This window comes from Cavia porcellus, unplaced genomic scaffold (assembly GCF_034190915.1).
Source record: "Cavia porcellus strain 051 isolate PalLab524CR breed Dunkin Hartley unplaced genomic scaffold, mCavPor4.1 scaffold_7, whole genome shotgun sequence".
NCBI classification, from domain to species: Eukaryota; Metazoa; Chordata; class Mammalia; order Rodentia; family Caviidae; genus Cavia; species Cavia porcellus.
This window is the reverse complement of record NW_026947490.1, coordinates 67,866,201-67,893,340: the sequence shown is the minus strand read 5'-3', so window position 1 is coordinate 67,893,340 and position 27,140 is coordinate 67,866,201. Positions and strand designations below refer to the sequence as shown.

At 44.8% G+C, this 27,140-nt stretch overlaps 1 protein-coding gene across 5 annotated transcripts; it reads left to right on the top strand.

Annotated features, from left to right (window-relative positions):
• The first annotated feature begins 1,589 nt into the window (after window positions 1-1,589).
• On the top strand, window positions 1,590-27,140 carry Sephs1 (selenophosphate synthetase 1). Of its 5 annotated transcripts, none has more exons than XM_063253774.1 (9): window positions 1,590-1,606; window positions 4,371-4,645; window positions 9,920-10,023; window positions 11,986-12,093; window positions 13,025-13,179; window positions 16,149-16,239; window positions 18,372-18,471; window positions 24,011-24,223; window positions 25,278-27,140. In XM_063253774.1, exons 2-9 carry the CDS (start codon window positions 4,453-4,455, stop codon window positions 25,490-25,492), a joined length of 1,179 nt encoding a protein of 392 aa, XP_063109844.1. In that variant the 5' UTR covers window positions 1,590-1,606; window positions 4,371-4,452; the 3' UTR covers window positions 25,493-27,140. The 5 variants fall into 5 exon arrangements, with proteins under 5 accessions (XP_063109844.1, XP_063109843.1, XP_003468695.1 ...); XM_063253773.1 differs by lacking the exon at window positions 1,590-1,606 and adding an exon at window positions 1,897-2,035; XM_003468647.4 differs by lacking the exon at window positions 1,590-1,606 and adding an exon at window positions 2,647-2,785.

Below are 27,140 nucleotides of genomic sequence, written 5' to 3'. Positions count from 1 at the left end.
GGGCTGGGAATATGGCTCAGTGGTAGTGTTTGCCTAGCATGCATGAGGCCCAGAATTGCATCTCCAGCACTGCCACCTCCCCCATGCCCGTGAGCGAGCGCGCGCGCGCGCGCGCACACACACACACACAGTGCATTTGCTGTTGGGGGCAGTGAAGTGTGGCACAGGTCACACTTTGAGAATAATAATGAACATTAAGAGACAGAAACACAGACACAGACAGCAGGCAGGCCACAGCAGCAGCCAGGGCAGCTGCAGGATAAAGGCTCGGCTCTGGCCACACTTGCTCCTTCAGCCATTCCATTTTCAGGTTCAGCAGAGCTCTGTCCAAGGTCTCCTACACTTCTTCCTGAGCCCTTTGGGATTAATCCCCTCTCCCTCCAGGGATTTAGACTCCATTTACATGCTGATGAACTCAGATTTGCATCTCCAACTCCAAAATGCACCTCGAATGGCCAGGAGGCCAGGAATTTAACTCACACTCATAACTAATTTGCCTCCCAGTAATTCCTACCGCAGAGGTATCACCACCCACCTAGCCCCTTCAAAACTATAAACCGGGGGTCGTCTGCTGTTTCCTCCCCTTCACGTATTAAATCACATCACATTCCTTACCCTGGTGATGTTTTCTCGCCCTTCAGTTTAAGTGTAGGCTTCCCTGGAACAAAACTCTCAACTAGGAATAAGGCCCCATTTTTCCCCTGGAGAGGCATCTTCCGACATGCTACCGAGCTTAACCACTCCTCTGGGTAATACAGAAATCTTCACAAAAAATCCCTCTCGGCCTAGATGTGTCACCGTCCCTGATCCCCCACAATTTTTTCTGTGAGTTTTCTTAAAAAGCTCACATTTCCCAAAATGCACCATCGACTTAAAACAGGAGCGAGTGGTAAGGTTTCTCAGTCCCGTCTCCTAAGCCAGGAGTCCGAGCCAGGTGTCTGGTAATCGTTTGCGACTAGGTCCTGTCTCCTGGTGATCCCCAGCAGAATCCAGCTTTGTCACGTGGTTATGCGATCCCTCACACAAGTCTAACACAGCCCGTTACAGAACCAGGTGCTGCCGTGTGCTTTCCCAACTTTTTCCAAGGTGTGGAGAAAGGCTACAAAGACCAGAGGAGCCAAGTGTCCATCTGGCGTCCACACCCAGACTCAAAACCCTAGGAAACCAGCAAACAACTTTCATGAACGAGGAGGACATCTACAGCGTGCAGAATTGAAAGCATTTATAAAGCCCCCTTCCGCTATCCCAAACTATTCTGTTCCCAAAATAATCTGGAAAATGCTGACCCACTTCAAAAAAGTTTGGTCGGGCGCGCCGCAAAGCCGCTCAGCCGCTCAGCTCTCAGGGAAGGCTGGGGGTAGGTCGCCGGTGCATTTGCATCCGCAATGCATGAGAAAGCCGCACACCTGGTCGCCCGCAGGCGCCGAGCGGCCTTGCCAGGGTTGGGGGGGGGGGCACCGCGGGGTCGGGCTTCAGTGTCTACTGGCCTCGTGGGCACCGTGCTACGCGGCTCGGCGACCCGGCGGCCTGGGCTTCCCAGCGAGCAGAGTGCACGTCCCGCACACCCGCGGGCATCTGCATACTTCGCCGAGGCTACGAGCGGAAAGTAGGTGCGCTAGGTGACCCGGTACCCGCCGCCGCGCTCCGGGAGCAGTCGCGGTGCAGCTCGGCCGAGAGGAGGCGGCCGTGCCAGTGAGACTCGCAACTTTTGAAATCGATCCTTTTTTGCATCGTGCAACGGATGCCGCCGCGGGCCCGCACCCCGCCTCCCCGAGACCAATCACCGCGGGCCCGGGCCTGCAGGCGCCCCCGCCCTCCCCGCGCTCGCAGCCGCAGCCTGGGCCGCGGCCCGCGCCTCTTCCCGGGAGGGGCCGGCCCGCCGCGGCCGCGCACCCGCCGCCCCCCGCTGCGCCCAGGCCTCGCCGCCCGCCCGGAGCCGCATTTTTATTCAGGCGACGCTTAAGGGCGCCCGGCGCCCGGTGCATTGTGGGAGCGCGCGGCGGGCTCGGGAGGAGGCGGAGGCGCGAGCGAGCCGGTAAGCGCGGGCCGGGGAGGGGGCGCCAGGCTTAAAGGGGCCCCGCGGGCCGCGGGCCCGGACGCCCGTCGCCTACCCCCTCGGGGCCGCCGGGCTGCCGGGGCCGCCACCCGCCCGGCCGTGCCCGCGGCCCGCGCGAGGGCTTGGTGGGGCCGCTTTAAAAACAAGCGCCGCCCGCCGCCGCCGCCGCGCGGGCCCGGGCGAGGAGGAGGAGCGGGCGGCGGCGCAGGGGAGCGGCCGCGCAGGGGTTAATCCGCCCGCTGCGGGCGGCCGCGCGGGGGCCGAGGCCCGGTGTGTCGTGCCTCCTCGTCCTCCGCGCCCGCGCCACAGGCCCCGAGCCCAGGCCTGCTCGGGCCGCCGCCCGGCTCGGCCCGCGCTCGGCATGGCCCGGCGCGGCACAAAGAGCGCGCCCGCCCGGCCTCGCGGGCGGCGGCGGAGCCCCGCCGTGTCCCAGGGCACCGTCCCCGTCCGGCCTCATGGGGCGCGCGCCCGCCCGCCCCGGTGTGCACCCGCGGGCCAGGGGTGCAGGGCGGAAGGTGTCGGGGCTGGGGCACCCGGCGCCGGCTCCGCAGCCGCGGCCGCGCGCCGGGGCGGCGAGGGTTAACGCGAGCTCTCCTGTGCATGGTATTGTTTTAAAGGTGCAAACCTGTGGCGACCTTCTCTTAGGATGCGGCTCTGCCCCTTTCCATTTATTCCTGCACACCTTCCTGCCCCGCACCCCCAGGCCCCGTGCCTCTCCTTTCCAAAAACGTGAGTTTAGTTAGTTTGCCTTGGGGTTGGAACGTGAGTCCCTGTATCCCTGGCGTCCCGCAGCACTTGGAATTACAGAAGGATCAGCACCTTCTTTTAAACTTTGTCTCCCTCTGTTTTAGAAGTCTGGGAAAATAAAAATTCAAGAGGAAGTTCCCAGAGTGGTTCTGCCCGCCTCTGGCAGGGCTGGGGTTGGGGTAGAAATGGGGATTGGAGGTAGGAAAGTAGCTGGGTGCCTCCTGAGCTGCAGTTTTCCCCTTTGTAGAGGCGAAATGGTGTCATATGCTTGGCATTTTTCGAGGACAGGACTTTGCTGGTTTTGTTCCAAACCCTTCCATGTCGAAGTGCTGATACCGACTTTTCCCAAACTAAAATGGCTTCAAAATTCTCATCACTGTAACTTGCTTGACACGCCTTCTGGCTCTTTTTGGGCAGGTTGGTTTCTTGGAATGGTTTTGGAAGGTTTGTTCCTGCACTATACAGTTGTAGGTTTTGCACAGAAATCCTTGCTTTTCCCAAAGCTGTTTTTGCTAACGATGGTTTGGATTACTGCCCAAACCTGGGCTTTGTGAAATTTATTTTAAATGAGTGATGTACTTCCCAGGGGATGAAAAGCTCTATAATTGCGAATTATGTTCTTAATCATAAATTTTATAGGGAAAAGTGACCCTAAAACTTGGGGTGTCTGTAATTCTATGCCCAATAAAGTATCAGTCTGGAGGTTTGTAAACCCCAGGAGCACATGTTGATATTCGTTTTTAGCCAGGAGGCTTCACACTTACAAGAGCTTGTTCTAGAAATTTACAGTGGTACCCAGTACCAAAAGTGCTGGTGATAATGTAGGGTTTACTTTGTTTTAGCTCTGCAGTGAAATGGTAATGAGCAATAGCATATTTTGCTCAGTGATGTGTGTATTGGTTTGTTGGGCGCGATGTCTGCTTTCTAGGAAATAGCTAAGCATTAAAACATCAGAACTTTTCAAGTGCTCTCTTGAAGAGTACAACCCTTACCCAGTTAAACAGCCATTCAACTTTTTCATGTTGTGTTCTTCAGCATAGTCTCCTCAGAGTTTTACTTTGTGTTTTCTACTTGTGACTCAGAGAGAGGGGTTTTCTAAAATTAGGACTTAGCACTTTGAGGAATTTTGTCAAATGCATTTACATATATGTCTCACAGTTTGTATTAGGTGTTTTTATTTTTCTGTGTGAGATAGCAGAAAACATCAAAAACATTTTCTAAACTGCAAGTGCTTCCAGGGAGGCAAATGAGGTGGCCAGCGGAGAGCAGTTTTTATAGTGCTGCTGCAGGGAAAAACCCTTGGATCTTACAAGGTGTCATGGCCGGGACTGAAACCACAGTCCAGATGACAGGTTTTTCGGGGATATGTGTGGTGGTATAATCGTATTCTGGCTTATGTGTCACAGTAATGAACAAGGAATTGTGTCCCCACATTGATGCTTCCTGGTAATCTTGGTGACTTCACCCCTTGATCCTTGTACTTTCCCTCCCCTAGCATGCTACTGATCCTTGGCAAATACTGGTCCGAATTCTTTTAACGGTGTCTTTGTGTTTTGGTGGTACCTAGGTGGATCGGAAGTAGAGAACCCAGCTGACGGTGAGAGAGGGAGGGGAGGGGCTGAATTGTGAGGAGTGTGGGCCCCAGAACCATGTCTACGAGGGAAACTTTTAACCCGGAAAGTTATGAACTGGACAAAAGTTTCCGGCTAACAAGATTTACTGAACTGAAGGGCACAGGCTGCAAAGTGCCCCAAGATGTCCTGCAGAAACTGTTGGAATCCTTACAAGAGAACCACTTCCAAGAAGATGAGCAGTTTCTGGGAGCCGTTATGCCAAGACTTGGTATGTAAACCATTGTTTCCCATAACTGCAGTTCAGTCAGGGAGGCAAGAACCAGACTTTCTCCTCCTGTGTTACTTTTCTTTTTAAAATTATCTAAGAAAGATTCAAGGAATAATCCAATTATGCTGTTGTAACTTATTTAAAGGAATACTTGAAAAGGGATACTTGAAAAAACGTATTGAACATTTTTTAAACTGTGGAATATGTAACTGACATTATAGGACAGTAAAAGTAAAAGCTTTTTAAACTCAAATTGAACTTTCTGTTTAGCTGAGGGTTAAACAGAAACTCCTTTCTGCCTTTTCCCTAATGATCCTGACACACCGCACCCTTACACTAGAATATGCAATCCTTTCCTGTGTTGTGTGAGGTGCTTGCAAGGCACAGTGGCCTTTTAGGGTGGAATGGGGTCCTGTGCAGAGTGCCTGAGCTGAAAAGCTGAGGTGGTGTGTGCGGGACTGCTTAAGCTCAGAGTGCAGGAAACTAGAAGAATCTGCTGGATCCCAGGGTGCCTGCCATCTAAGTTTTACTTAACTAAATTCCTGGTTGTGGTAGTGGTTTTCCTTTTTCTCCAAACACAGAGCTCAGAAAGAAATTCTATACCCTGGGATATTGTTTAGTCATGCTTGTTGTGTATGTTGTTTGGTAATAATGCAAGACTGTGATCACTTTGCCTTTGAGTGCTTAAAGCACATGCTCGGGTTTGGATGGATTTTCTGTAGTTAGTGGATGACTTGATCAACTTTGTTTACACAACTTTAATTAATTTTTGCTCATTATTTTGTTGTAAAGTCCTGTCGTACCATGTTGATTCTGAGCCTGAGGTGGTGTTTTCTTCCCCAGTACATAAAGCAGAATTGGGGGGCTGGGGATTTAGCTCAGCGGCATAAGCACCTGCCTTGCAAGCAGGCAGTTGTGAGTTCGATCCCCGGTACCGATAAAAAGGAAAAAGACAAAAAAAAAAAAAAAAAAGAGATAAAGCAGAATTGTTTTGGTTGGACAGAGGGCACCCCTCCTACCTCAGACAGACAGGCAGACAGGCAGACAGACAGACAGACACACACACACACACACACACACACACACACACACCACACGCATGCGCACACATGGCTATGCCTGCTGCACTCTCAGGAGCTTTGAATACAGTTCCACTCCTCTAGCTGATGTCTAAGTTGTGGAGAAATATTGGTAAAAACAAGTTGGATTTTGATGACGATTGGCTTGTCAAGAAATGAGAATATATTGAGGACCTCTTAGATATTGGCATCAGGAGAAACAAGCCACTTACTTGTCAAAACCAAAGGAAACGAAAGGCCTGTGGCTAAAGCAGTGGTTCCTGTTCATGGCCTTCTCTAGTTGGTCTTGCTGAGCACTTTGGGCCTACCCTGCACCCTGGGTGCTTATGTGATGGGGTTACTGCTCCTTCCAGCAGCCCTCCAAGCTCCCTTGTTCTGTGGAACCGAGTTGAAGTTGGGGCCTGGAATCCGTGTCTTCCTTTGCTCCCTCCAGTTCATGCTGCCAGCCTCTTGGTTTCTTGGTTCATGTGTTGCGTAGGAAGATGAGCGGCTCTGGCTTTAACCTAGCCATGGCAGAAGGAACCACTGCCTAGCAGCCAGGGATGAGGCAGATAGAAGAAACAAAGGCCATCAGCCTGATTTGGCTTTGGAAGAGTAGCAAATGAAACTACAAGCTTTTCCCAGTGAAACCACACTTCCCACCCTTGCATTCATGCAGTGCCTAGAGGCCCACAGACCCCAGGTGCCCAGCAGATGCTTAAAAGAGCAGAGTTGGAAAGCCACTTAGTGTATCCGGTGGCCAGACTTTGCCTTGAAATCCAGGCCAGACTCCAGTCTTACCAGCCATTGTTAATGTTATGTATGTCGTGGGTTAGGAATACCTAGTTTACCAGTCTATAAAATAGGGGGAAAAAAAAATATATATATATATATACACATATATATATACATACACCTACATACATCCTGTGCATCTGTACCCACATCTGTAAGATGTGTGTGTAAAAAATTATGTACATGTATGTGTGTATGGATGCACATGTATGTTTTTCTAGTTTTTTCCTAATTATCATTTTCTTAAATTCTAAATTATATTAATTGAAGCATGAACCAGAACAGCTTTTGAATATACCCTTGCTGATGTATCCTAGCTGAAGAGTTGTTAGCACAGCTGTATCTTAGAAACTGGAATGTCTGCTGTCTGGCCCTGGGATCTATCAAGTGCAGATCGCTGATCTCTGTGATGGCAGTACCATTGATGAGTTGCTGGTTTTCTTGATGGAAGGTTTCAGAGGTTCTGATACATAAAAGTCCCTATTACTGCTGATAATTCTAACATGAAAGTCTCAGATTCGTGTTTAGTAGCCCCCATACCTTTTTTTTTTGATACCAGGGATTGAGCTCAGCTGAGCTAGCGACCCCCCCTCCATAGCATTTTTATTTGTTCCCACTTGCCCTCTGCCTGGACTTTGCACTCCTTCAGTTTGAAACCCTAGTTTTTCCATGCCCATGGCCCATCTCAGGCTTACCCTTATTTAAAATTTGAGAGGTGATGTTTAAATCAGTCAGGGTAAATCAGTGTTGGTCAGAAACATCATATATGTCACATTGCTTTAAATTATTTTCTAGTAGTCACATTTAAAGAAAATGTGGATCAGGTGAAATTGACTGTAATGTGTTTTATTTAACCTGATATATAAAAAACTTTTTAGCACAACAAGACATTGCTGTGATGGTGGGCTGTCGGTACCTGTCTGGTTCCTGTTGGTTCTGAGGCTGAGGTGTTCCTTTCTTCCCCAGTACATAGGAGAGAATTGTTTTGATGAGGACGTAGGGACCCTTCCTGCCTCAAACACACGTGCACACACCATTGCACACACACATTGTAATTGCACATTGTGGTTTAGCTCAGCTCATTTCAGGTGTTCTGTATCTATGAGTGGCTCCAGCCACTCACAGGCCCGGGAAGAGCCCTGGGCCTAATCTTGGTGGGGGAGCTGTCATTCTTATGAAGGAAAATGCATAGGTGAAACTTCAGGCTTTCGAATCTTTAGTTACTCTGATGAAGGAGCTTACGGGGTACAGGAATAAGGTGTTTTAAAGAATTTTGTTCAAATTTAGGGTAACCCAAATTAGAAGCATTTTAAACCTAACACACTGCAACTATTTAGGGTCTCTTTCCATAGTCCTATAGTTTTAAGTAGAAACCCAAATGAAAATATAGGCCTCAGTTTTCCAGAGTGAATAGTACTGGATATTCAGAATTGTTCTTGGGTTGTGACTTTAAGGAGACTGAGCTGAAGTGTGATTCTTGCTCTGTGTACACTTACGTGTAAGGAGCACTGTTTGGTAAAATGTGTAAGTGCCTATGCATAAGCAAAGTTAACACACTTGTCCTTCAGATGAAAACCAGGCATGAGCCAGTGTGTCCCGCTGTCCCCAACTTGTGAGACTTGCTGTTGTGAAATTAATTAAATTCTGTTCCTTAGCAGAATCTTCTAAAAGTTTCTGCCTTGAGCTGGGCATGGTGCACAGGCCTGTAATCCCTGCACTCTGAAGGTTGAGGCAGAAGCGTACAAATTTGAGCCCAGCCAGGGGGACTTAATGACTTAGCAAGGCTCTGTCACAAAATAAAAAATGAAAAGGGGCTGGGGATGCAGTTCAGTGTGAGGCCCTTGGTTCAGTCCCCAGTACCTCAAAAACACAACAACAACAAAGAGAAGTTTCTGCTGTTAGTTTAGTTAAGAAAGAAAATCTGTCTGTGAGTCTGGCTCATTATTCAGCTTGGTTTTCTTTTTGCATCAGTCCAATGGAACAACACCAGCAAGGTGGCTCCCAACAGTTTTGCATCTGCACAGTGTGAAGGTCCTTAATCTTGAATTTACAAGATCTAGTGTCCACGTGCTTCTTTTTGAACTTCATCGTGATATTTTTCTTTTTCCTGCCTTTAGCTGTTGCAAAGTGTAAATCCTTCAAAACAGGGTAGGAGGGGAATGTTCGGCTCACTTGAAAATGAGTCTGAATCTGTATTGCAGATGATTTTCTCAGAAATACAGCCTGCCGTGCTTAGTCTTGACAGCATCAAAACTGATTGCAGGAAAAGGGCTTCACTGAGCTGTGTCCCCAGCCAGTATGTGTGTGCGCGTGCTACTGTTTTGAGACAGGAGCTCACTGAATTGCTCAGGTTGGATTTAGTCTTGCAACCCTCTTTCCTCCACCTTCCAAGATGATGGGATTACAGGCGTGTAGCACCACACCTGTTGGGAATCCTTTAGAATTAGCCCATTAGGGATTTATGCTGTCTTCCTATACATTTAGAAACAACTTGTTAAAATACTTTCATTAAAATCCTTGTATTAGAATACTTTTATTAAAATACTTCTTACAGTCTTGTTGAGCATTTTTCTTTTTAGTGAACAGAAGATAAAGTTAAGGCCAGGCCCTGTTGGTATTATAACTTAATGGGGTTTTTTTTGTGTGTGTGTTTTGAGAATGGCCACTCTAGGTTGTTCAGAATGGCCTTGAATTTACTGTGTATCCCAGATTGGTAAACTTTCTGCCTCAACCTCTAGAGTCTGAGAATTATAGGAAGGTGCTACCATGCCCCGTATTACAGTTTAAAGGTGGTAGGTATAAATTTTTCACTAACGGAATGACATCACGTTACAAAGTGCTTTAGGAATCTGTAAAGCAAATGAGTCATGCAGGTGCTGGGCTATTACATATCCGATGGGTAGTTTTGGATTCCTGTTCTGGCTCTGTCCTTTTCATTTTTGACTAAAATGCAAAAGTAACAATAGCCACGTTCTGTATGTAAAATATAGCACATATATTCTGTCGGGAAAGTAAGATTATTTCAAGATGTGTCAAGGTAACTGCAGATTAAATAATACGGGTTTTATTGATACTCTTCTCATCTTTAGATAAATTCTGTATGGTACCAATCACATTATACAGCAAGGCAGTACAACAATGTAAAAAAATAAGAAAAAAATTTATCCAAGGCATCAAGTTTCAAAAATTACACCATGGTGAAGTCTTGATAGCTAACACATTTTTATTCATATTTTCTGTGTTACTCTGGTTATGCTTCACATTTATTTCAGTTATGCTTCTCGATAGGAAACACTTGGCTACATTGGCAGTGTGGCGTTTCCGTAAGGGACTTAGACAGCAGGGCTCCTTTGCAGAACCTTGGTTTTATAAAGTACCATGGCTTCCCCTGTTTTGGATGCTGATGGCTTCCATCTTCCAGGCATTGGAATGGATACTTGCGTCATTCCTTTGAGGCATGGTGGTCTTTCCTTGGTGCAAACGACGGATTACATTTATCCTATTGTAGACGACCCTTACATGATGGTAAGTTGGACTCAATGTGTTTTTATAGCGGGAACTGCTTGTCCCTGTGGTTGAGTTGTGGCTGGGGCTTATGTGCGTCTGTGTTGTTTTGGTTTTTGTTTGATAATTCCCACTGCACACACCTGGCCCTGTGTAACACAAGAGGAACAGGGACGCCCCTCTGCCACCTTTGTACCTCAGTGTCCCCCGCCCCTGCCCATGTGTGAGAGCACCTGTTTTGGGGAAGTGCTGTTGAACCCCTTTCTTTCTTTGACATTTGTAAACTTTACCATTCCTACTTCAGGCTAGAAAGCTTTCTATACTCTGTACTAGGAGCAATCCTAAGTGTTTCCTTCCAGGAATACAGGAACCTAGCCTCTAGTCCCAATTAGGCTTCTCAAGTGTCTACTCTAATATATGTTAGAACACATTGGTTATGATCCACTCAGCTCTTTGTCTCAAAGCTACTGTGTGTGGTTTATTTCCCATTGGTCACTGCATGCTTGAGGCCTCCAGCTCTTTAATCTACCCCACCTTTGGCCCTGTTTCTCTGACCGCTGGTAACAGGCAATGAAGAGATGGGAATATCCTTCCTACTTGTTATAAAATGCCAGAGTCGTGTGGTAAGGACCCATGACCATGCCACACATAAGGACTTAGGCCATGGAGTAGCAAAATGGGCATGTTCACCTCTCGGGTGCCAATACCAGGTGATTAGGAGCCAGTATTCCATTTGTTCTTCCTGTAGAGCAACACTCTTGAGAGACAGGACAGAGGAGCCATACCCCGATGTCCCACTTAATCTGATGTCAGAGAAGTTAAGACCACAGCTCTTCCTCTGGCATCCTTCAGTGCATCTGAGAGCACCCAGAAAAGTGCTGCCACCCTGACCAAAGGTTGTCATCTCTAAGATTTGTGGCACTTGTTGGCTTGAGAGATGCTGAGGTGGCCTGGGCAAGGCTGTTGGTCCAGCAGGAATGCGTAAGAGACCTAAGACAGCAGCTGAGCACACGAGGGAATGATAGTGCTGCTCTGCAGGGTGGTTAGTCTGCGGCAGAGGAAGAACGCGCCACATTTATTGTCTGCATAATAAAGCTCATAATGAGACAGTGACAACTTACATTTAAAAATGTCCCGTGACAATAAGTGTTTATTGCTGTATTCTATTGAATAGTATTTTAAGTTCTGATGAGTGCTGTTATTTTTCATCTCGTGTATTTTAGAACATTTTTTATTTTTAGTGTTTTGATTAGCCCTGTTTACAGTGTATAATGTTTACCTTTCTTGGGTGGAGCTGGCACGTGACACATCGTGGTTCCTGTCTAATCCTTCATTGTTTCCCGATCAAGAAGGATCTTTCTCCAGTAATGTTTGAATTTTTAGTTTAAAATTATATAATTGATTAGAAAATAGTTGACTTCAAGCTTCTATATTTCTTACATTTTGTCAAACAAGATGATTTTTCTGTTTCATAACATCCTTTGAAAGGAGCTAGAAAAACATCGCAGTCTTGAGCACATGAAAACTGTCCCACTTGCCATAGCCAATAAGGTCAGCATTTTTGTAGAATCTGTTTAGAATAAGCGGCTGTTTCCAAGTTTGCTGGAGGCGAATTGTTATCAGGCTGTTCCTCCTTGGCTTTTTCTCTCAGGCCATCGTTTCTAACTTTGCTTCTCTTCTTTGTCTCCCCCCCCCCCCCCCAATCCAAATAAATCAGGCTTGTAACAGTGGGAAAGAAGACCCTGACCCTGTAAATTCTTTGTTCTGTAGGGTGTAGTAACAGGAGTGCCTGGAAGGGCAGGGTAGCCTGGTGTTTCTGCGATGAGGAAAGATCACTCACTGGTCTGCCACAGTGGACCCGTCCTGCAGCTGCCCTGCCTGGAAAGTCCCAGGTTTTTCTTGAAGGCTGCTCATGGGCTCTGTCTGTCTGTCCACAGATGGAAAGTCCCGGTGTTCTTTCTCATGTCTCCCCTCTCTTCCCAGGGCAGGATAGCATGTGCCAATGTCCTCAGCGACCTGTATGCAATGGGGGTCACGGAATGTGATAACATGCTGATGCTGCTTGGAGTCAGTAATAAAATGACTGACAGGGTAAGTGGGGTCCCCATCTCTTCACGCTTGACTTGTTTCCATCAGGAGAGTGAGGAGCTGGGCCATGTGGCCTCAGCGTTCCGTCTGGCTGTCCACTTGTGAGCCATTGTCAGTACTGTAAAATGAGTGCCTCTGGCTTGTTTATCCTTTTATTTCTACCACTGCTCCCTGCTCCTCTTCTAGGTGGACCAACACCTACAAGTAGGTATTTTTGTGTGTTTTAATAATGTGTAGTTGTTACTAGCGGAATTAAATCTGCAGGGACAGTGTGTAATAGTGTTAAGCCCATGGATCACAGGTCCAGGGTGCTGTGTGTTGAGGACTGGGGTCCTCATGCCCGACATTTTTGTGTTGTTGCCTGACAATGTCTGTGTCCCTGTTAACCTGTTTGAACTTGGAACAAATTCCTACTTACCTTACTTTGACAGGTATGGTGCTTGTTTTTACTCTCCTGAAAACCTCCAGCTCTTAGAAGTCCCAGTATTCAGTAGACTGCCTTCTGCCTTAGCAGTGTGAGCTTTGCTCAGTTGTACACAGGGTCGCAGGAACATTTTGGGAGTGTGCATTACTACTATAGGCCTCAGGCATTTTATACTCCTTGGTCACTACAAGCCCCCTGCAGCAGAGTGTGCGCATGTCACTGAGTAGTCTTGGCACTCTTGACGACAGGAAACACTTGAGTGGTAGTGGTCCTCAGACACAGGGTTGGGCCTATGACCAGGTCACATGTGGGCTGGACTTGTTTCCCTGGTAACCTAGAAGAACATCTTGGAGCATTTGATGAGTGGGTCCAGTGTGACATTCTGCAGTTTGTCCTGTCAGCTTTCTTTAGGGCTTTATGATCCTTTTTTATAACTGTAAGCATAGAACTTTGTTTTCAAGGCTTTAAAGAGAATGATTTGACTTTTCATTTTGTCCTTTTAACCCTTAGGAAAGGGATAAAGTGATGCCCCTAATTATACAGGGTTTTAAAGATGCAGCCGAGGAAGCAGGAACATCTGTAACAGGTGGCCAAACGGTATTAAACCCCTGGATTGTTCTGGGCGGAGTCGCTACAACTGTCTGCCAGCCCAATGAATTCATCATGTAAGTTGGTACTTGTTTCCTGTCACCTGCTCTGTTTTTCTTCTGTGTTTTCTTCCTTCCTTCCTTCCTTCCTTCCTTCCTTCCTTCGTCTGTTCGTGTGTCTGTCTGTCTATACTGAAGCTGGATGTTATTCACACACCATACAGTTCACCCCTAATGCATGGGATTTGGTGAGCTTTGGCACATTCACAGAGTATAGCTATCACCATAGTTGATTTTAGAGCATTAGAGCTTTAAGGTTCATTCACTTTTTAGTGTCTATCATTACTTTGATCTTACTCTTAAAAACGTGTAGATTCTAAAAATTGATTTGTAATTTGTAACGGAATGTCACATAACATAATTCCACATTTTAAACTAACCAGTATGTTGACTTCATGTGCAGCCATTACCACTATCCAATTCTAGAGCATTCCTGTGACATCAGAACTGTATGCATTTGTAGTCTTTTGCAGTTCCTCCTCCCTTATTGTTTTTTTTGGGGGGTCTGGGGGATTGAACTCACGACCTTGCACTAGCCAGGTAGGCACTCATGCTGCTCAGCTAAGTCCCAGGCCCTCTCCTTCCCTCATTCTGTGGCAACCAAAATCAACTTTTTGTCTATAGATTTACCTGTTCTGTTATTGCTTGCAGTATGTGATGTTTTGTATCTGGCTTGGTTCACATAGCACATTTTCAAGGCTGATACAAGCCTGCACTGCCTTCCTTTCCATAGCTGAATAATCCATTGTTGGTATCCACCACGTTTTCTCTATCCATTTGTCTGTTGATGGACCATTCTTCCTAGATCAGTGGTGGCAAACCTTAAGACTTCACTGATTACAAACAGCCAGCTACAGCATACAGGAATAGGTCACCACTGCTGTCCCAGTAGAGCAACTGCTGTGAGTGCTCAGGGATACTTTGTTTCTTTTTGATGTGGACATTCATTTCTCCACATCCTGTCCAGGGTTGTTGCATTGCCAGGGTTTGGTTAGTGTCCTCCCTGGTGTAGAACAGCATTGTGTGGTGTTTCTGCTTTGCTTTTCCTAGATGACTGTTGATACTGAGCATCTACTTTGGAAAAGAGGTTTTTGGGCGTTTCTCTGCCTTTGTTGGAGAATGAGTTCAACAGTATTGTCACTTCCTATGTTAGATATTTGAAACAAGTCCATCGGTCCTGTTTTCTGAAGTAGCAGGGTCCCATGTCTGTCTTGTTGGAGCAGGCACTGAGCGGTATTACGGTTACTTGGCTGAGAACTCAGAGGACTCGGGTACCAAGGGCCTGCAGGACTGACGCAGGACAGATGCGTGCTCTGTGCCTCAGCTACCAGGTCTCCCAGAAGGCTTTCTCTGCCAAGCTACTTTGTTGCTGACATTTAGCACATAGTCCCTTATTTGGGCCTTACAAATAATATCCCAGCAAATGACCAGCCAGAAGTATTGGTCATTTTACATATGTTAACCTACTGATAGGGTCTCTGAGTGAACTCTGGGGTCAGATGCATGTGCTGATCATTCTGTGAGCCCCTGCGGCTCGCCCTGCCTGTGGCCCTGCCTGTGTACCTCACAGCCTGCGAGTACAGTGGCTGGCAGATGTCCTTGGTGATTTTAGCCTTACTATTAGGAGCAGAGGTGAATGTAGTTACATCCATGTTTTAAGTGGTCCTTTTAGGTCCAGTGTGTTGAGCACTTTTATGGTAAAGATCCTGCATTTTGCTAACTACACAGTGTATCTGGGTAGTTCCTCAAACTTTCCTCTTAGATGCTGAAGTATATCTGTTTTACTTCAACTTTCTATTGGGAAAGAGCTGAGTAGGTTGGGTGTTGTGCCACATGCCTGCATTTGGGAGACTGAGGCAGGAAGATCACCATGAGTTCAGGGCAAAATGGGTACACAGCAAGCTTAAGGCCAGGTTGAACTACACAGCTCGACCCTATGTCAAAAAACAAAGGCGGAGGGAGTTGTGGTAAGATAAATTTCAATTTGTTGCCAACAACATACATATCAATGAACATTTGTTCATAAACGTAAAAATAAGCCCATAGCTTTATCACACGTAACATAAATTCATAGGCTGCACATAACCAGGTAAGTGGAAGAACTTAGCATCTTTCAGGTATGGCCGAGCCAGAATGGAAATGCTTTTCTCTCTGGAGGTCTGGTTTTGGGCTATAAGCCTCTTATATATTGTCACAGCATTAGTGTTCAAAGCTGATGAGGATACAGATGTTCCAGGTTGATGAAGTCCTGGAATCTGCGCTCTGGCCTACTTTTGCCTTAGTTCAGCGAGTGAGTAGCCCAGCATCAGTGGATGGAGCACAGTTGTTTGATCTGAGATAAGAGAGGCCTTAGAAAGCCCTGAGTGGTGGATCTCAACCCAGAAGTGATGGCACAAGTATGATGGCCACTTTCTTTGTGAGAAGCATTCTGTTTTTTTTTTTTTTTTTTTTGTAGGGAAGGGATGTTCCTTTTTAGTACTTAACTTTGGTCTTTAAGACAAGGGTCACCTGGGGAGTCTGGGTATTTACTACTGGTCAGTGAGTGTGAGAATCTTGATGTAGAAATCACTAAAACACCAGACTCAGATTCCAGTCAAATCCCAGAACCCAGAAAGTCCCACTTAAATGTCCACTATTTAAGTGACCATAGTCAAGCAGTCTTTGAAAAGTCTGTCTCAAGTGATTTGGAACTCTGCTAGGGTTATAAACTATGAAGGGGAAGACTAAATTCTTTGCTGTCTTACACTTTCTTACTCAGTAGCTAATTGATCCATACACTTAAGCCTGTGGACGCTTTCTTTTTCCTTTCAGTATTTTGTTCCACCAATGTCTCCGGAGCAGGAAGTGAGGCTCTGTCCAGTTCGTGGTACTGGTTACTTGAGAACTCCAAAAGCGTGTGTTTTGAAGGCTTTTCCTTCTCTTGTTTAACGGTAGAGTTAATGTCCTTGGTTGGTTGGACTAGAGCATGCCCTTTTCCTTCTCTTTAGGCCAGACAATGCGGTACCTGGAGATGTGCTAGTGCTGACAAAACCCTTGGGGACACAAGTGGCCGTTGCTGTGCACCAGTGGCTGGATATTGTGAGTAGACTGCAGCTTCTGATAGGAGGGGTGGTGGGCACGGGGCAGGGCATTCTCAGGGTTGGGTTGGCTTTCGTCAGGGAGCTTTGGAAAGTAAGATGTTTGTTTTTACTGCTAAGTTTAATTAGTTCTGTCCTAAAGGAAACCCTGGGAACTGACCATGTGAGAGGTCCAAGTATTGAATATTTCAAGCAAAAAATCTAAGTTTGGGGCTTCAAACATTTTCCATGAAGAATTTGAGAGGGGTGGTTAGCTTTATCTATTTATTTTACAACTGAGATAGGCTCATCTTTTGTGTCTTAGGCATCACTGTGTAGGGCTGGGAGTACAGCTCAGTGCTCCTGTGTGGTCCCCAGCACAAAACAGCAATGGAAGAGAGTTCGTGAGAAGTGTTTAGGGTATGAAGAAGGACAGGTACTGCCGAGTTATTTTAGTAGTGGAGATAGGGGTTGTTATTGCCTGGTAATGTTGTCTTTTTAAATTGAGGAATAACCAAGAACATTTTAATGCATAATTCTCAGGGGAGGGGTGTCTAGAATTGAAGGGTAGTTCTAAGCATTTTCCCATGGAGCTATAATCATACTTAACATGTTTCACTATCATAACAACTCGTAAGTTAGTAAGATCATGTGTGTTTAATTTCAAACTATCATCTGAAACAACTAATCTTGAGAAGCAGTTGGAAAGTAATTAAGTAATTTGAGGTCACTCATGAGCCAGGTATATCTTAGCTGATGTAGAAGAGTAAGAAATTCTCCACATCCTTCATTTATTTTTACCTCCTTACCCAGCGGGGCAGAGAGATTGGGAACCTGGAGTGCTGTGCAAGACGGATGCCTAGCCCTGCAGTGCCTGGTGAGGGAGGCGGCTGCAGGCCGAGCAGACAGGTGGCAGGGTTGAGTCCTGGGGCATCAAGTCTTTCCACATCAGCTTCACAACACCTTTGCTACCTTTTAAGCCAGCTTTTAAAAAACTCTCAGAACAGAAAAGGCAAGTCCCAGAGACTGTATGTAACAGCACAGTTTTTTTTTTTTTTTTTTTTTTTTTTTAGCACAGTATGCCTTTTTACAAAGGTATCAGATACAAGAAGGGATTCCTTTTTTTTTTGGTACCGGGGATCGAACTCACCACCTCGAGCTTGCCAGGCAGACACTTGCCACTGAACTAAGCCCCCAGTATGTATTACTTTTTTTAACAGGGAAAAAGTGTAGAACTGAGAATATTTGTTACTTTTGCAAGAAGCACATGTGATAGGAGAGGTGGGCAGAAGCTGTTGCTGATGTCTAGTTAGTAATGACTGCCCTGGGGAGAGGCACTGGATAACTACTGTGTGTGGGTACACACCTGCATGTGTGCATGTGTTTCTGGGGATCACACTCACAGTCTTGCACATTCTGGGCAAATGCTTTAGAACTGAGCCACCCTTCAACCCCTTGGGTGTTCTTCAGGTCACTAGAAATGTAAAGGTTGGACACATGCATGTGGGCAGCTAAGTTTGGGCCATGAAGATCAGACTAGGGGAGACAAGTGTCTTTATGATGTCCTTTTTGGTCACTGAATATTGTCCTCAGCAAATGCAGTTGAAGTGTTTTTATATCCCGCATTCATCAAGATCCCTTCATTCCAGCATTCAGTTAAAGCCAATAAAGTCACTGTACTGTGAAACATAGGAGCCAGCATCGTAGGGGTCGTGGGGAGGAGCACCCACGGCCTGTTAGAAATACGATTCACACCCTGCCAGAGAGCAGACTGCAGCCCATCACCACACACTTCCCCTGCCTGCACCGTCCTCGCTTTGCATGGCCAATGCACTGCCATGTTCGATCTTAGAGATGTGGGGTGAGATAGAAAAGGGCCTAATGATAGTTTGGTGGCCACATAATAGTTACAGGAGAAAAGTCAGAACATTCAACCTTATGTTTAAAGTTAAGTGTGTGAAACTCCAGGAGGGCAGGGCTGAAACTCTGGAACAGCATGGGCTGAACATGTGATCAGTGCTGGGTCTGATTCCCCAGCAGAGGAAGAAAGTTCCCAGAAGATGACTAAGAACAACGGTGCTGTCTTCAGCAATGGTTAGCAGTAAAGATTAATGTCATTTCCCCCCTTTCCCCTCACTGGTGTTCTGTTCTTAGCCTGAGAAATGGAATAAAATTAAGCTGGTGGTCACCCAAGAAGACGTGGAGTTGGCATACCAAGAAGCCATGATGAACATGGCACGACTCAACAGAACAGGTAGGGTGGAAAGGACATTTTGTGAGGGCTGGCAGACAGTCTGAAAAGGGCTGAGGGCACCAAAGTTTTAGGCTTCGTTGGGCACACAGAGTCTCTGTTGATCTTTTTACTCTTTCATTCAGCCTTTTGATGTTGTGAAAGTTATACACGTTTGATAGAAACCACTCTTGGAGTTTTGACTGTTATTTCTCTGGTAAAGATTTGCAACACAGCACCTCTCCTCCTCACCCATGGAGCCGGGTGGCAGTAGCGCCTGATCACTGGGTGATCACAAGCTGGATAACCAGTACTCTACAGTGTGCTGTATTGCTGAGTTGGGTGTGGTATTTGTTAGGCTAGGTGCATAAATGCATTTTGGTTTAACTGTTGTAACTTGAGAATATTTTAATTAACTTCATCATACATCAAGGAACATGTTCTCAGCAATGCTAAAGGTGCCTTTCATTAGAAGAAAGCTTGCCAAGGGAATCACTGGACATAGTTACACGTTGTGTTGGATGTTTTTAGTCGTCCTTGGTGGCAGTACATGCCTGCATTTCTGTGTGCAGTTGTAACCCTTCTTTGCCCTCCTTCCATCTCTTGATCACCTTGCCCTTTGAGAAAGAGCTGTCTCCCTACTTCGTATTGCTTACCTTTATTTTACTCTTCATTTATATTTGGGTTTCTCACATAAGAGAAACCGTGAGGTACTTCAGCTTGTGTGTCTGGTTTATTTCACTAACACTGTAGTTTCCAGGCACCTCCATTTTCCTACGAATGACTCAGGTGCATCTTTCTGGCATAGTAGTACTACTGGCTGGTGTGTGAATATCACATTTTCTTTTCCATTCATCTGGTGGTAAGGCATAGGCCACTTGTAAGAGTTAGCTGTTGTGAATTGTGCGGCTATAAATGTAAGTACGCAAGTATCACTCACTGTTCCTTAACTCTGTAGGAAGATACCTAGGTGGGAGATAGCTAGGTGAAATGGAATTTCTAGTGTTAGTTTTTGAGGAATCTCCATGCTGATTCTCATGGTTATAGTAGTGTACATTCCCATGAATGATGCAGGAGGCTTCCTTTTCCTACAGCCTCACTAGCATTTGTTGTTAATTGATTTTTTACTGATGGTCATTCCTTCTGTTGTAAGTTGGAGCATTCTTTTTTTTTCAGTACCGGGGATCAAACTAAGTTGAAGCATTTTATGCTCACTTTTTATTAGTGTGGATATTATTTTAAATATTTTGTAGTTAAGAAGAGCTTTTCATAGATCTTTTGAAATCATAACCTCTGATATGTGGGGGAACTGCCTCTAGAAATTACTTGATTGCTCTGTGTAATGCTTTGGAAGCAAACCAACATTCAGAATGGAAATTTAGGAAGTTTATATTCTGAAAATACCAATTTTCCTTCTCATTCATTATATTACATTTAGATACACACAAAAGTTTATTCGTGTTTGCCACAATTAGGAAGCAACCAGATAGCCTTCAGTAGGTAAGCAGATGCATAAACTGACTTCCAGATGAAGGAATATTACTGAGCTGTCGTGGGAAAAATGAGCTACCAGGCTGTGAAAGGTGGAGCCCTGTAACGATGTATTGTTCAGCACAGGTGTAAAGGCTGCACTCCGATTCCAACTGTGCCTTCCAGAAAAAGCAGACAGTGAGATGGTGAAAAGTTCACGTTGCACATGATGGCTTCTGCCTGTAATTTCAGCTCTGTCTCTGGAAACTAAGCTGTCACCTGGGCCCTTGGCTCAATCCCCAGTGTCTCATTCCCACCCCCCAGAAGTCAGTGGGTGCCAGCCTAGGTGCAAGGGAAGGTTACTGAGGCAGAGTGGTGAGGCTGCTGAGCGACACCGTGCTGGGTGCTGTTGGATTTCTATAAAATCCGGGGAGCCAGGCCCTGGCGACCCTCGGTGAGTGCTGTTTTGGTTCACCAGGTGCCCTGCAGTACTGTGAAGTGTTCACAGAGGCAGGGTGGAGGTGGGCTTACCACACCTCACACTTGGGCTGTGTTTCTCCAAACCCAAAACTTGCAAAAAAGTAAAGCCTGTTCATTTTTTAAAATTAAACAATTTAAAAAGCCATTAAACTTTCCAGTAGTTCATCTTGAGGAAGACTATCTTGATTTTAAGCCAGGCATTTTTTTAGTGGGCATAATGCCAATTTTGTCATAAAGAAATGTTCCTGTGGCTATGTATTACCCACGTTTATTCTTTAGAATATTTCTGTTGATGAATTGTTAATTTTAATTTTATGAGTTTTACTGTATTAAAGAGTACTTAAGAGGAAAAAATAGCCAAAAAAATTGAATTTCTAATATTTAAGTTGTTTATAAAAGAGCATCAGACTTTTCAACATTGACTTTTTTGGTGTACAAAGTCTAAAAAATACCAATATGAACTACAATGAAAATATCAATAACATTTTATTTTTTTAAAATATCTTTATTTCAACTGTCACACTCAAGGCAGTCTTCATACAAGAGAACTGCGTCCTCTGTACAAAAGTCTTGCTTTCACTGGTAGCGAATGTGTTTTGTTTTCCTGCCCTCTCCTGTAGGGCACAGTTGACATCCTTTTGGCTTTCTTGTTGTAGTAGGAGGTTTCTGTGATGCGAAGCCTGCATGTTTGCTGGTCAGCCCACCAATGTGCTCTGCAGTTTTTCTGTAAGGTTTCCTGGACAAAAACATTTCTGTTTTCCTCTCCTGTAAATGATCTCTTATAAGTTCCAGTCATGTTTTGCACCTGTTATTTTCTTTGTAAACTGTCAAACTGTTTATGCCACGTGTTTAGGTTTGAGTGAAACACAGCCGTTCGCCAGTGCTTTGTGTGGCAAGTGCCATCATAGTTGCTGCATAGCTCATCACAACATCCACTCCATCTTTGGTTTTGCTGTGGAAAGTTACCATCTCAGGCTTCCGTTTCTGTTGAGGTAGATTCATTCTGTTGGGGCTCATGGAGTTATAGTCCTTTTCTAGAATGTCATTGAGAACATTTTGGAGTGCTGGTTTGATGGTCATGAATTTCCTCAGATGTTCTTTGTTATGGAATTATCTTATATTTCCCTCAGTTCTGAAAGGTGGTTTTGCAGGATGTATCAGTCTGATTTGGAGGTTGTTTTCTTTTGGGGCTTGAAATACTTCACTTCAAGCTCTCCTTCACTTGAGGACTTGTGTTGAGAAATCTGCTGTGATTGTGTTGGATTTTCCTTTATGGGTGATTTGTTTCTTTACTCAAACAGCTTTTGATATTCTGTTCTTGTGTTGAATTTCTGGAATCTTAATTGTTGCATGCCTTGGTATAGATTTTTTTTAAAATCAAGGTTAATTAGAGTTCTATGTGCTTCACTTACCTGTATGTAAAATTCTTTTTCCTTGCTTGGGAAATTTTCTGCCATTATTTCTATGAACATTTTTTTATGTCATTTGCACTATTACCTGCTCTTTCATTGACTCTGGTCAATCTTAAGTTATTCTTCTTTGCATCTTCTAGTAGCTGCTGGATCGATTTCTTGTGATCCCTTGTTATTTTTAAGAAATCAGTATTTCATAGTACAATATTATTTTTCTTTACAAATGAGGCCTCTGTTATATTTATCTGAAATCTCAAGGTTGAACTGTACAGTTCTCTCGCGAAATTGCAACAGTTCATTTGGGAATTCTGCTTTGTTCCTGTGTACAGTTCTTAGGCCGTATTAGTAAACATAACCTCAATTGGAAATTGGTAAACCATCTGTCAAATGTCACATTCCAATTAGTTTGGGAGATGTGGGCAACAAGTCTGTCCACGATATCATTTGGTTTGTTACTACAAATAAGGACCTGGTGGCTGAGTTCCAGGATAAATTTGTAATCGAAAGCATAATATTTGCATTTATGAGGGCATAAATTTTTCTGCCATATTTTGAAGTTTTTTTTGAAAATACACTGCCTGAAGCCATAGTGACTGTGAAAATGCTGAGTTGCTCACTAGTTGTGTATACAGATGGTGTGTAAATTGCTTGACAGTTACCCACAAATCTCTCAAGCCATGAACAGAAAGCAGCCAGATTTTCAGTCCTTTTTCTTTCTTGGCAGTTGGTTTTGTCATCAAACCTCAAGCCCATGAGATTGCCATGAGAAAGCCCTGCTAAGAATAGCAGACCTATGGGTGCCTTCAGTTCAGCTAGTGAGCTGTCATAATGAATGCATTTTTTAGTGTGGCTGTTGGTGCATGCAGAATAGTTTACTTGTATCACAGTATTTGTTTATTGTATAATATCTTGTAGCATTTCATCAGTTACAAACATTTCCAACACTGAATGGCAGTGAGGCATTCCAGCCAAATAGGTTTCACCCCTGCCAAGATCCTTATTATATTTTGGGACTTAGTTCTCTAACACCAGATCATTCCATTTGGTTGCATGACCATTTTGTACCATTTCTGCTAGCTTACTTATGCACAAACATTGCTGTTTTCTTCATCATCTAAGTCAAAGAAGTCTGCATTTCCTGTGTCTATTGATTCTTGTTGCATTTGATGGTCATGGGAACTTGAGCTCACAGGCCAATCTCATAAGTTATCATCTTCATGCATGCATGAGTTTTGACTACCTCCCAAACTTGTAAATCTGGTTTTTCTTATGCTATTATACTGAATTGGGCTGTTTTCACAAGAAAAATCAAAAGAAAACTTTTAAAAACAAATCCTAAGTTCATAGAAATTTAGCAGTGAGCATTTCATGGGTAAAACTCACCTGTTGCTGGCTTGGATCTCCAGCTGTTTGCCTACCAAGTGAGTGAACGCACAGAAGGGTTTTTGCTTTCCCCAGGCACAGCTCCTGAGCCACATCCACATTCCATTATGTTTATGAAGAGTGATGTGGGTGTGTTTTACCCCCTGATAATGCTCAGCTAAACACACACAAAGCCTGTTAGATGGAGTGTGATGTGGGCAAAGCTCCCAGTTTGACCCTTGCACACATGCACACACCTTGCTGTTCATCATACCAAGTGGCTGAACACGAAAATCAATTGCTTTGTCCTCTAGATACAACTACTCAGAGGCACCTGGTTACTATCATGCTGGAGTACAGATTTACATTAGAGAAATGTGAAGTGGGTTGTAACTCAGTGTTGTGCCCTGCTGTTAAAAGTCCTTTTCTTTGATTTTTAAGGTGGTTTTGACAAATTTCCTTCCATTGAGATCGTAATTCCTAAGCACAGTTCTGGGCTTTTTTGGGTTTTTGTTTGTTTTGTTTTGTGCCGGGGATCAAACTAATGACCTTGGGTTTGCCAAGCTGGTGCTTATGCCACTGAGCTAAACCCCTGGCTATAGTTCTGTTTTTAGTTTACAAGGAAATTATTTTGGATTGAAGCTGCTGATAGGCTCCATGTAGTATAAGTTGAAATCAGTCAGCTTTCAGGATTTCACTCTGGTTTGGTTTTATGATAGGACATTTTCACTGTCCTTGTGTACCATCTCCTTGACAGGAGATCTTCAGGTTATATCACATGTGAGGGTGGGATTGTGGACAGGTACTTTTTCTTGAGAGCCACCCCTTTGTCCTCTCAGCTGCAGGACTTATGCACACATTCAACGCCCATGCGGCCACTGACATCACAGGGTTTGGGATTTTGGGCCATGCACAGAACCTGGCCAAGCAACAGAGGAATGAGGTGTCGTTTGTGATTCACAACCTTCCTGTGCTGGCGAAGATGGCTGCTGTGAGCAAGGCCTGTGGAAACATGTTTGGCCTCATGCATGGGACCTGCCCAGAGACATCAGGTATGACGATCCTAGCCCGAGGTCTGAGGTTAAAGTGTGCGAAAGGCTAACAGAAAGCAGCGGAACAAATGCATGGGGGTGTGCACTTGGGAGGCCACTCCTGAGGACCAAGGCAGCATCCCTGCTATTGGACTCCAGCTCTTGCTTTCCACCTCTTGCTGTCTTGGGTATCTTGATTATTTTAAGTGGTTCTTTGGGTGTTCCTGTCTTTCTGTAGGAATATGGCGGTGATGTGGGAGAGAATACAGGAAATATTAAGTCATTACCAGTATTCTTCCTGTTTCTCTTTTCAGTGCAACTGTATAGTTTTCGATCTTGGGGATTTAAAAGTATACATACCAAGCCCCAGAAAATGTAGCGTCTTGGTTCTAGGATGGTCAGCTTTCCCCAGAAGGTTGTAGTGCAGAGCCCGTGATGGAAACCACAGAGCCCTTGCACGGGCTGGATTTCAGGGCTCACCAGGCCTTTTTCTGCCTCATAGAGACTGACTTTTTACTGTCCTGCTGACAACAGACAGTTTCCACAAGGAGTCGGGGGCCAAGAGGTAACTTCCCTTGTTGGTCTGATACTTGGGTGGAATAGAGTCTGCCACTTAGTGGGCACTGAGAGAATCTTGAATTAACGAACATTGCACACTTTTCCTGTTTTGGAGGTAATGACAGTCAGGATTAGAGGCTAGACACTTGGAGGTACACCCACTTTCCTGCATGTTGACACACAGTGCAGCATTCCTGGTGAGAAGAGTCATCCACGAGGGGAAGCAGATTGAAGCAGAGCATTTCTCCTGCTTGTCAGTGTGGAAAAAGCACCACCATGTGTGCCATCGAGGCCTTGACCGCAATACTTGGCCTGGTGTCCATAGTTCATTTGGACAGTTTAAAAATTACTGTTTGTTTTTTTAATAGGAGTTCACCAAGAAATTAATTAATATGGAGAGTAGCCGTTGTAATTGTATGGGAAGGGCAACTCCAATGACGTTGCTAATTGAGTGCTGACATTGTGCAGGAGTTTTTATACCATGCTTAATGGTCATTTTTTTTTTTCTTTTTGGTAGGAGGCCTGCTAATCTGTTTACCACGTGAGCAAGCGGCTCGGTTCTGTGCAGAGATAAAGTCCCCCAAGTATGGTGAAGGTCACCAAGCATGGATTATTGGGATTGTAGAGAAGGGCAACCGCACAGCCAGGATCATCGACAAGCCACGGATCATTGAAGTCGCGCCACAAGTGGCCACTCAAAACGTGAACCCCACGCCTGGTGCCACCTCTTAATCTAGACAGAGTAGTCATTCGGTTTTGTTTTTAAATAGATATATTTCCTTTATCATAACTTCAATTAAAGACTGCAGTATAAGCAACAACAAAATCTCATTGTGTCTACACATCTGGTGACCTTAGGTCGGTTTGTGAGTGGATGCAATTAATAAAATGAAATCCATGGCCTTCTTTCCCTGTTACGTTACCTGAAGATGCACCTGATCCCGAGGCAGCTTCTGAGTCGAGGATTATACTGTTATCCAACACTGTTGATTCATTTTGAATCTGAGACACGTATCTCTTGCCGCATAGGCGCTCCTAAAGGTGCTTTCCCTCAGCACAGGCATTACCAAGAGTAATGTCACACAGCAGTTTGTGTCTTTCATTCTCTGTGTGTTTATCACCTCAGTCTGGTCTGTCTTTTAAGCGTTTTGGATGGTTTTCTGAACAGACAGAAGTGGTAAGTGACACACTGATCTCACAGGACGAGCGGGCACTGCATGGTTCCTTTGCATCTCCGATTTGTAACGTTGAGTCTGATAATTCAGGAGCATCTCTGGCCTGGGCAAGACTTTCTCCACTCGAGTGTTCAGGTCAGCAAGGCAAGTGCTTCACTGCATGAAAGCACTTTGAAGACAAAAAAGAAATTTTCTTTTTTTGTTGCCTTTCTGGCATTTACAGTAATATCATTAACTGTTTTCTTTACTGATAGCAAAAAAGAATACTTTTTGCAATGTAAGTAGATGTTCTATAGTGCAACAAGGAGTTGCCTTCTGATAAGGGGTTCATGTATAGTACTCATTTACAATTCAATATATAATTACGCAAATAATTTTTAAATATAATCAGTGATAAAGACTTCTGTGGATGGTAGTGTTTAATACATTCTATATTTTGTATAGTGATTTCAGCCTAATTCTTAGCATTGTTTTGCCCTTTGAGCCAGTACTTTTTTGTGCACGCTTTTTGTGATCTGTGTTAAAAATCTGCATTGCCAACATTGCAGCTCCAACTTAAACTTGTTACCCAAATAAATATTTAATTTTTTAATTGCTCTTGTATAATCAGATGCCCCTTTTAGTATTATTTTAGAAGGGAGGGTTTTGCCTAAAATACAATTTATTGGGGAAAACTAGATTTTAGTTTTATAAACTTAAGTCTTTCATGGGACCTATATTTTCTTGAATTAAATTTTGTAGTTCTAGAACAAATAGGTGATCTAAAAGGTGTTATCTGTGTTACTTAAAAGACAGAGGCTTCCTTATATTTTAACCTACTAAGCAGTCAGAGATCCCATCGCTAAGCACAAAGGCACTGAATCCTCAAGCGACTGTCTTCATAGGAGAAAAAGCACCGTGTCCCTGCAGTTTTGGAATACTACTTCTTGTAGGCACCAGAGCCACACAAAACCCACTCATCTGCGCCATAGGAAACAGCACCGGGAAGATGATGCGCCCTGGAGGGGGAGAGCTTGTGGCAGGCGCTGTCTGCGAGCCATGTGTGCTGCTGGGACTGGGCCCAGGCCAGAGGGCTGCGCAGAGGGGCCCCACAGAACTGCCACGCATTGGACATTTTATAGGAATTTATACAGATGTTGGTCTTTAAAAGCTGCACACCAGTGGTCTGCAAAATAAATGTGTTGGAAACCTCTGAGTATGAGAAA

What these genes read in the sequence shown, in the direction of transcription:
- Sephs1 (XM_063253774.1), top strand. Translation starts at nt 4,453, where the DNA reads ATGTCTACGAGGGAAACTTTTAACCCGGAAAGTTATGAACTGGACAAA. An exon ending in CAGCCCAATGAATTCATCAT is followed by an intron (nt 13,180 to 16,148) that starts GTAAGTTGGTAC and finishes CCTTCTCTTTAG; the next exon opens with GCCAGACAATGCGGTACCTG. An exon ending in TGCACCAGTGGCTGGATATT is followed by an intron (nt 16,240 to 18,371) that starts GTGAGTAGACTG and finishes TTCTGTTCTTAG; the next exon opens with CCTGAGAAATGGAATAAAAT.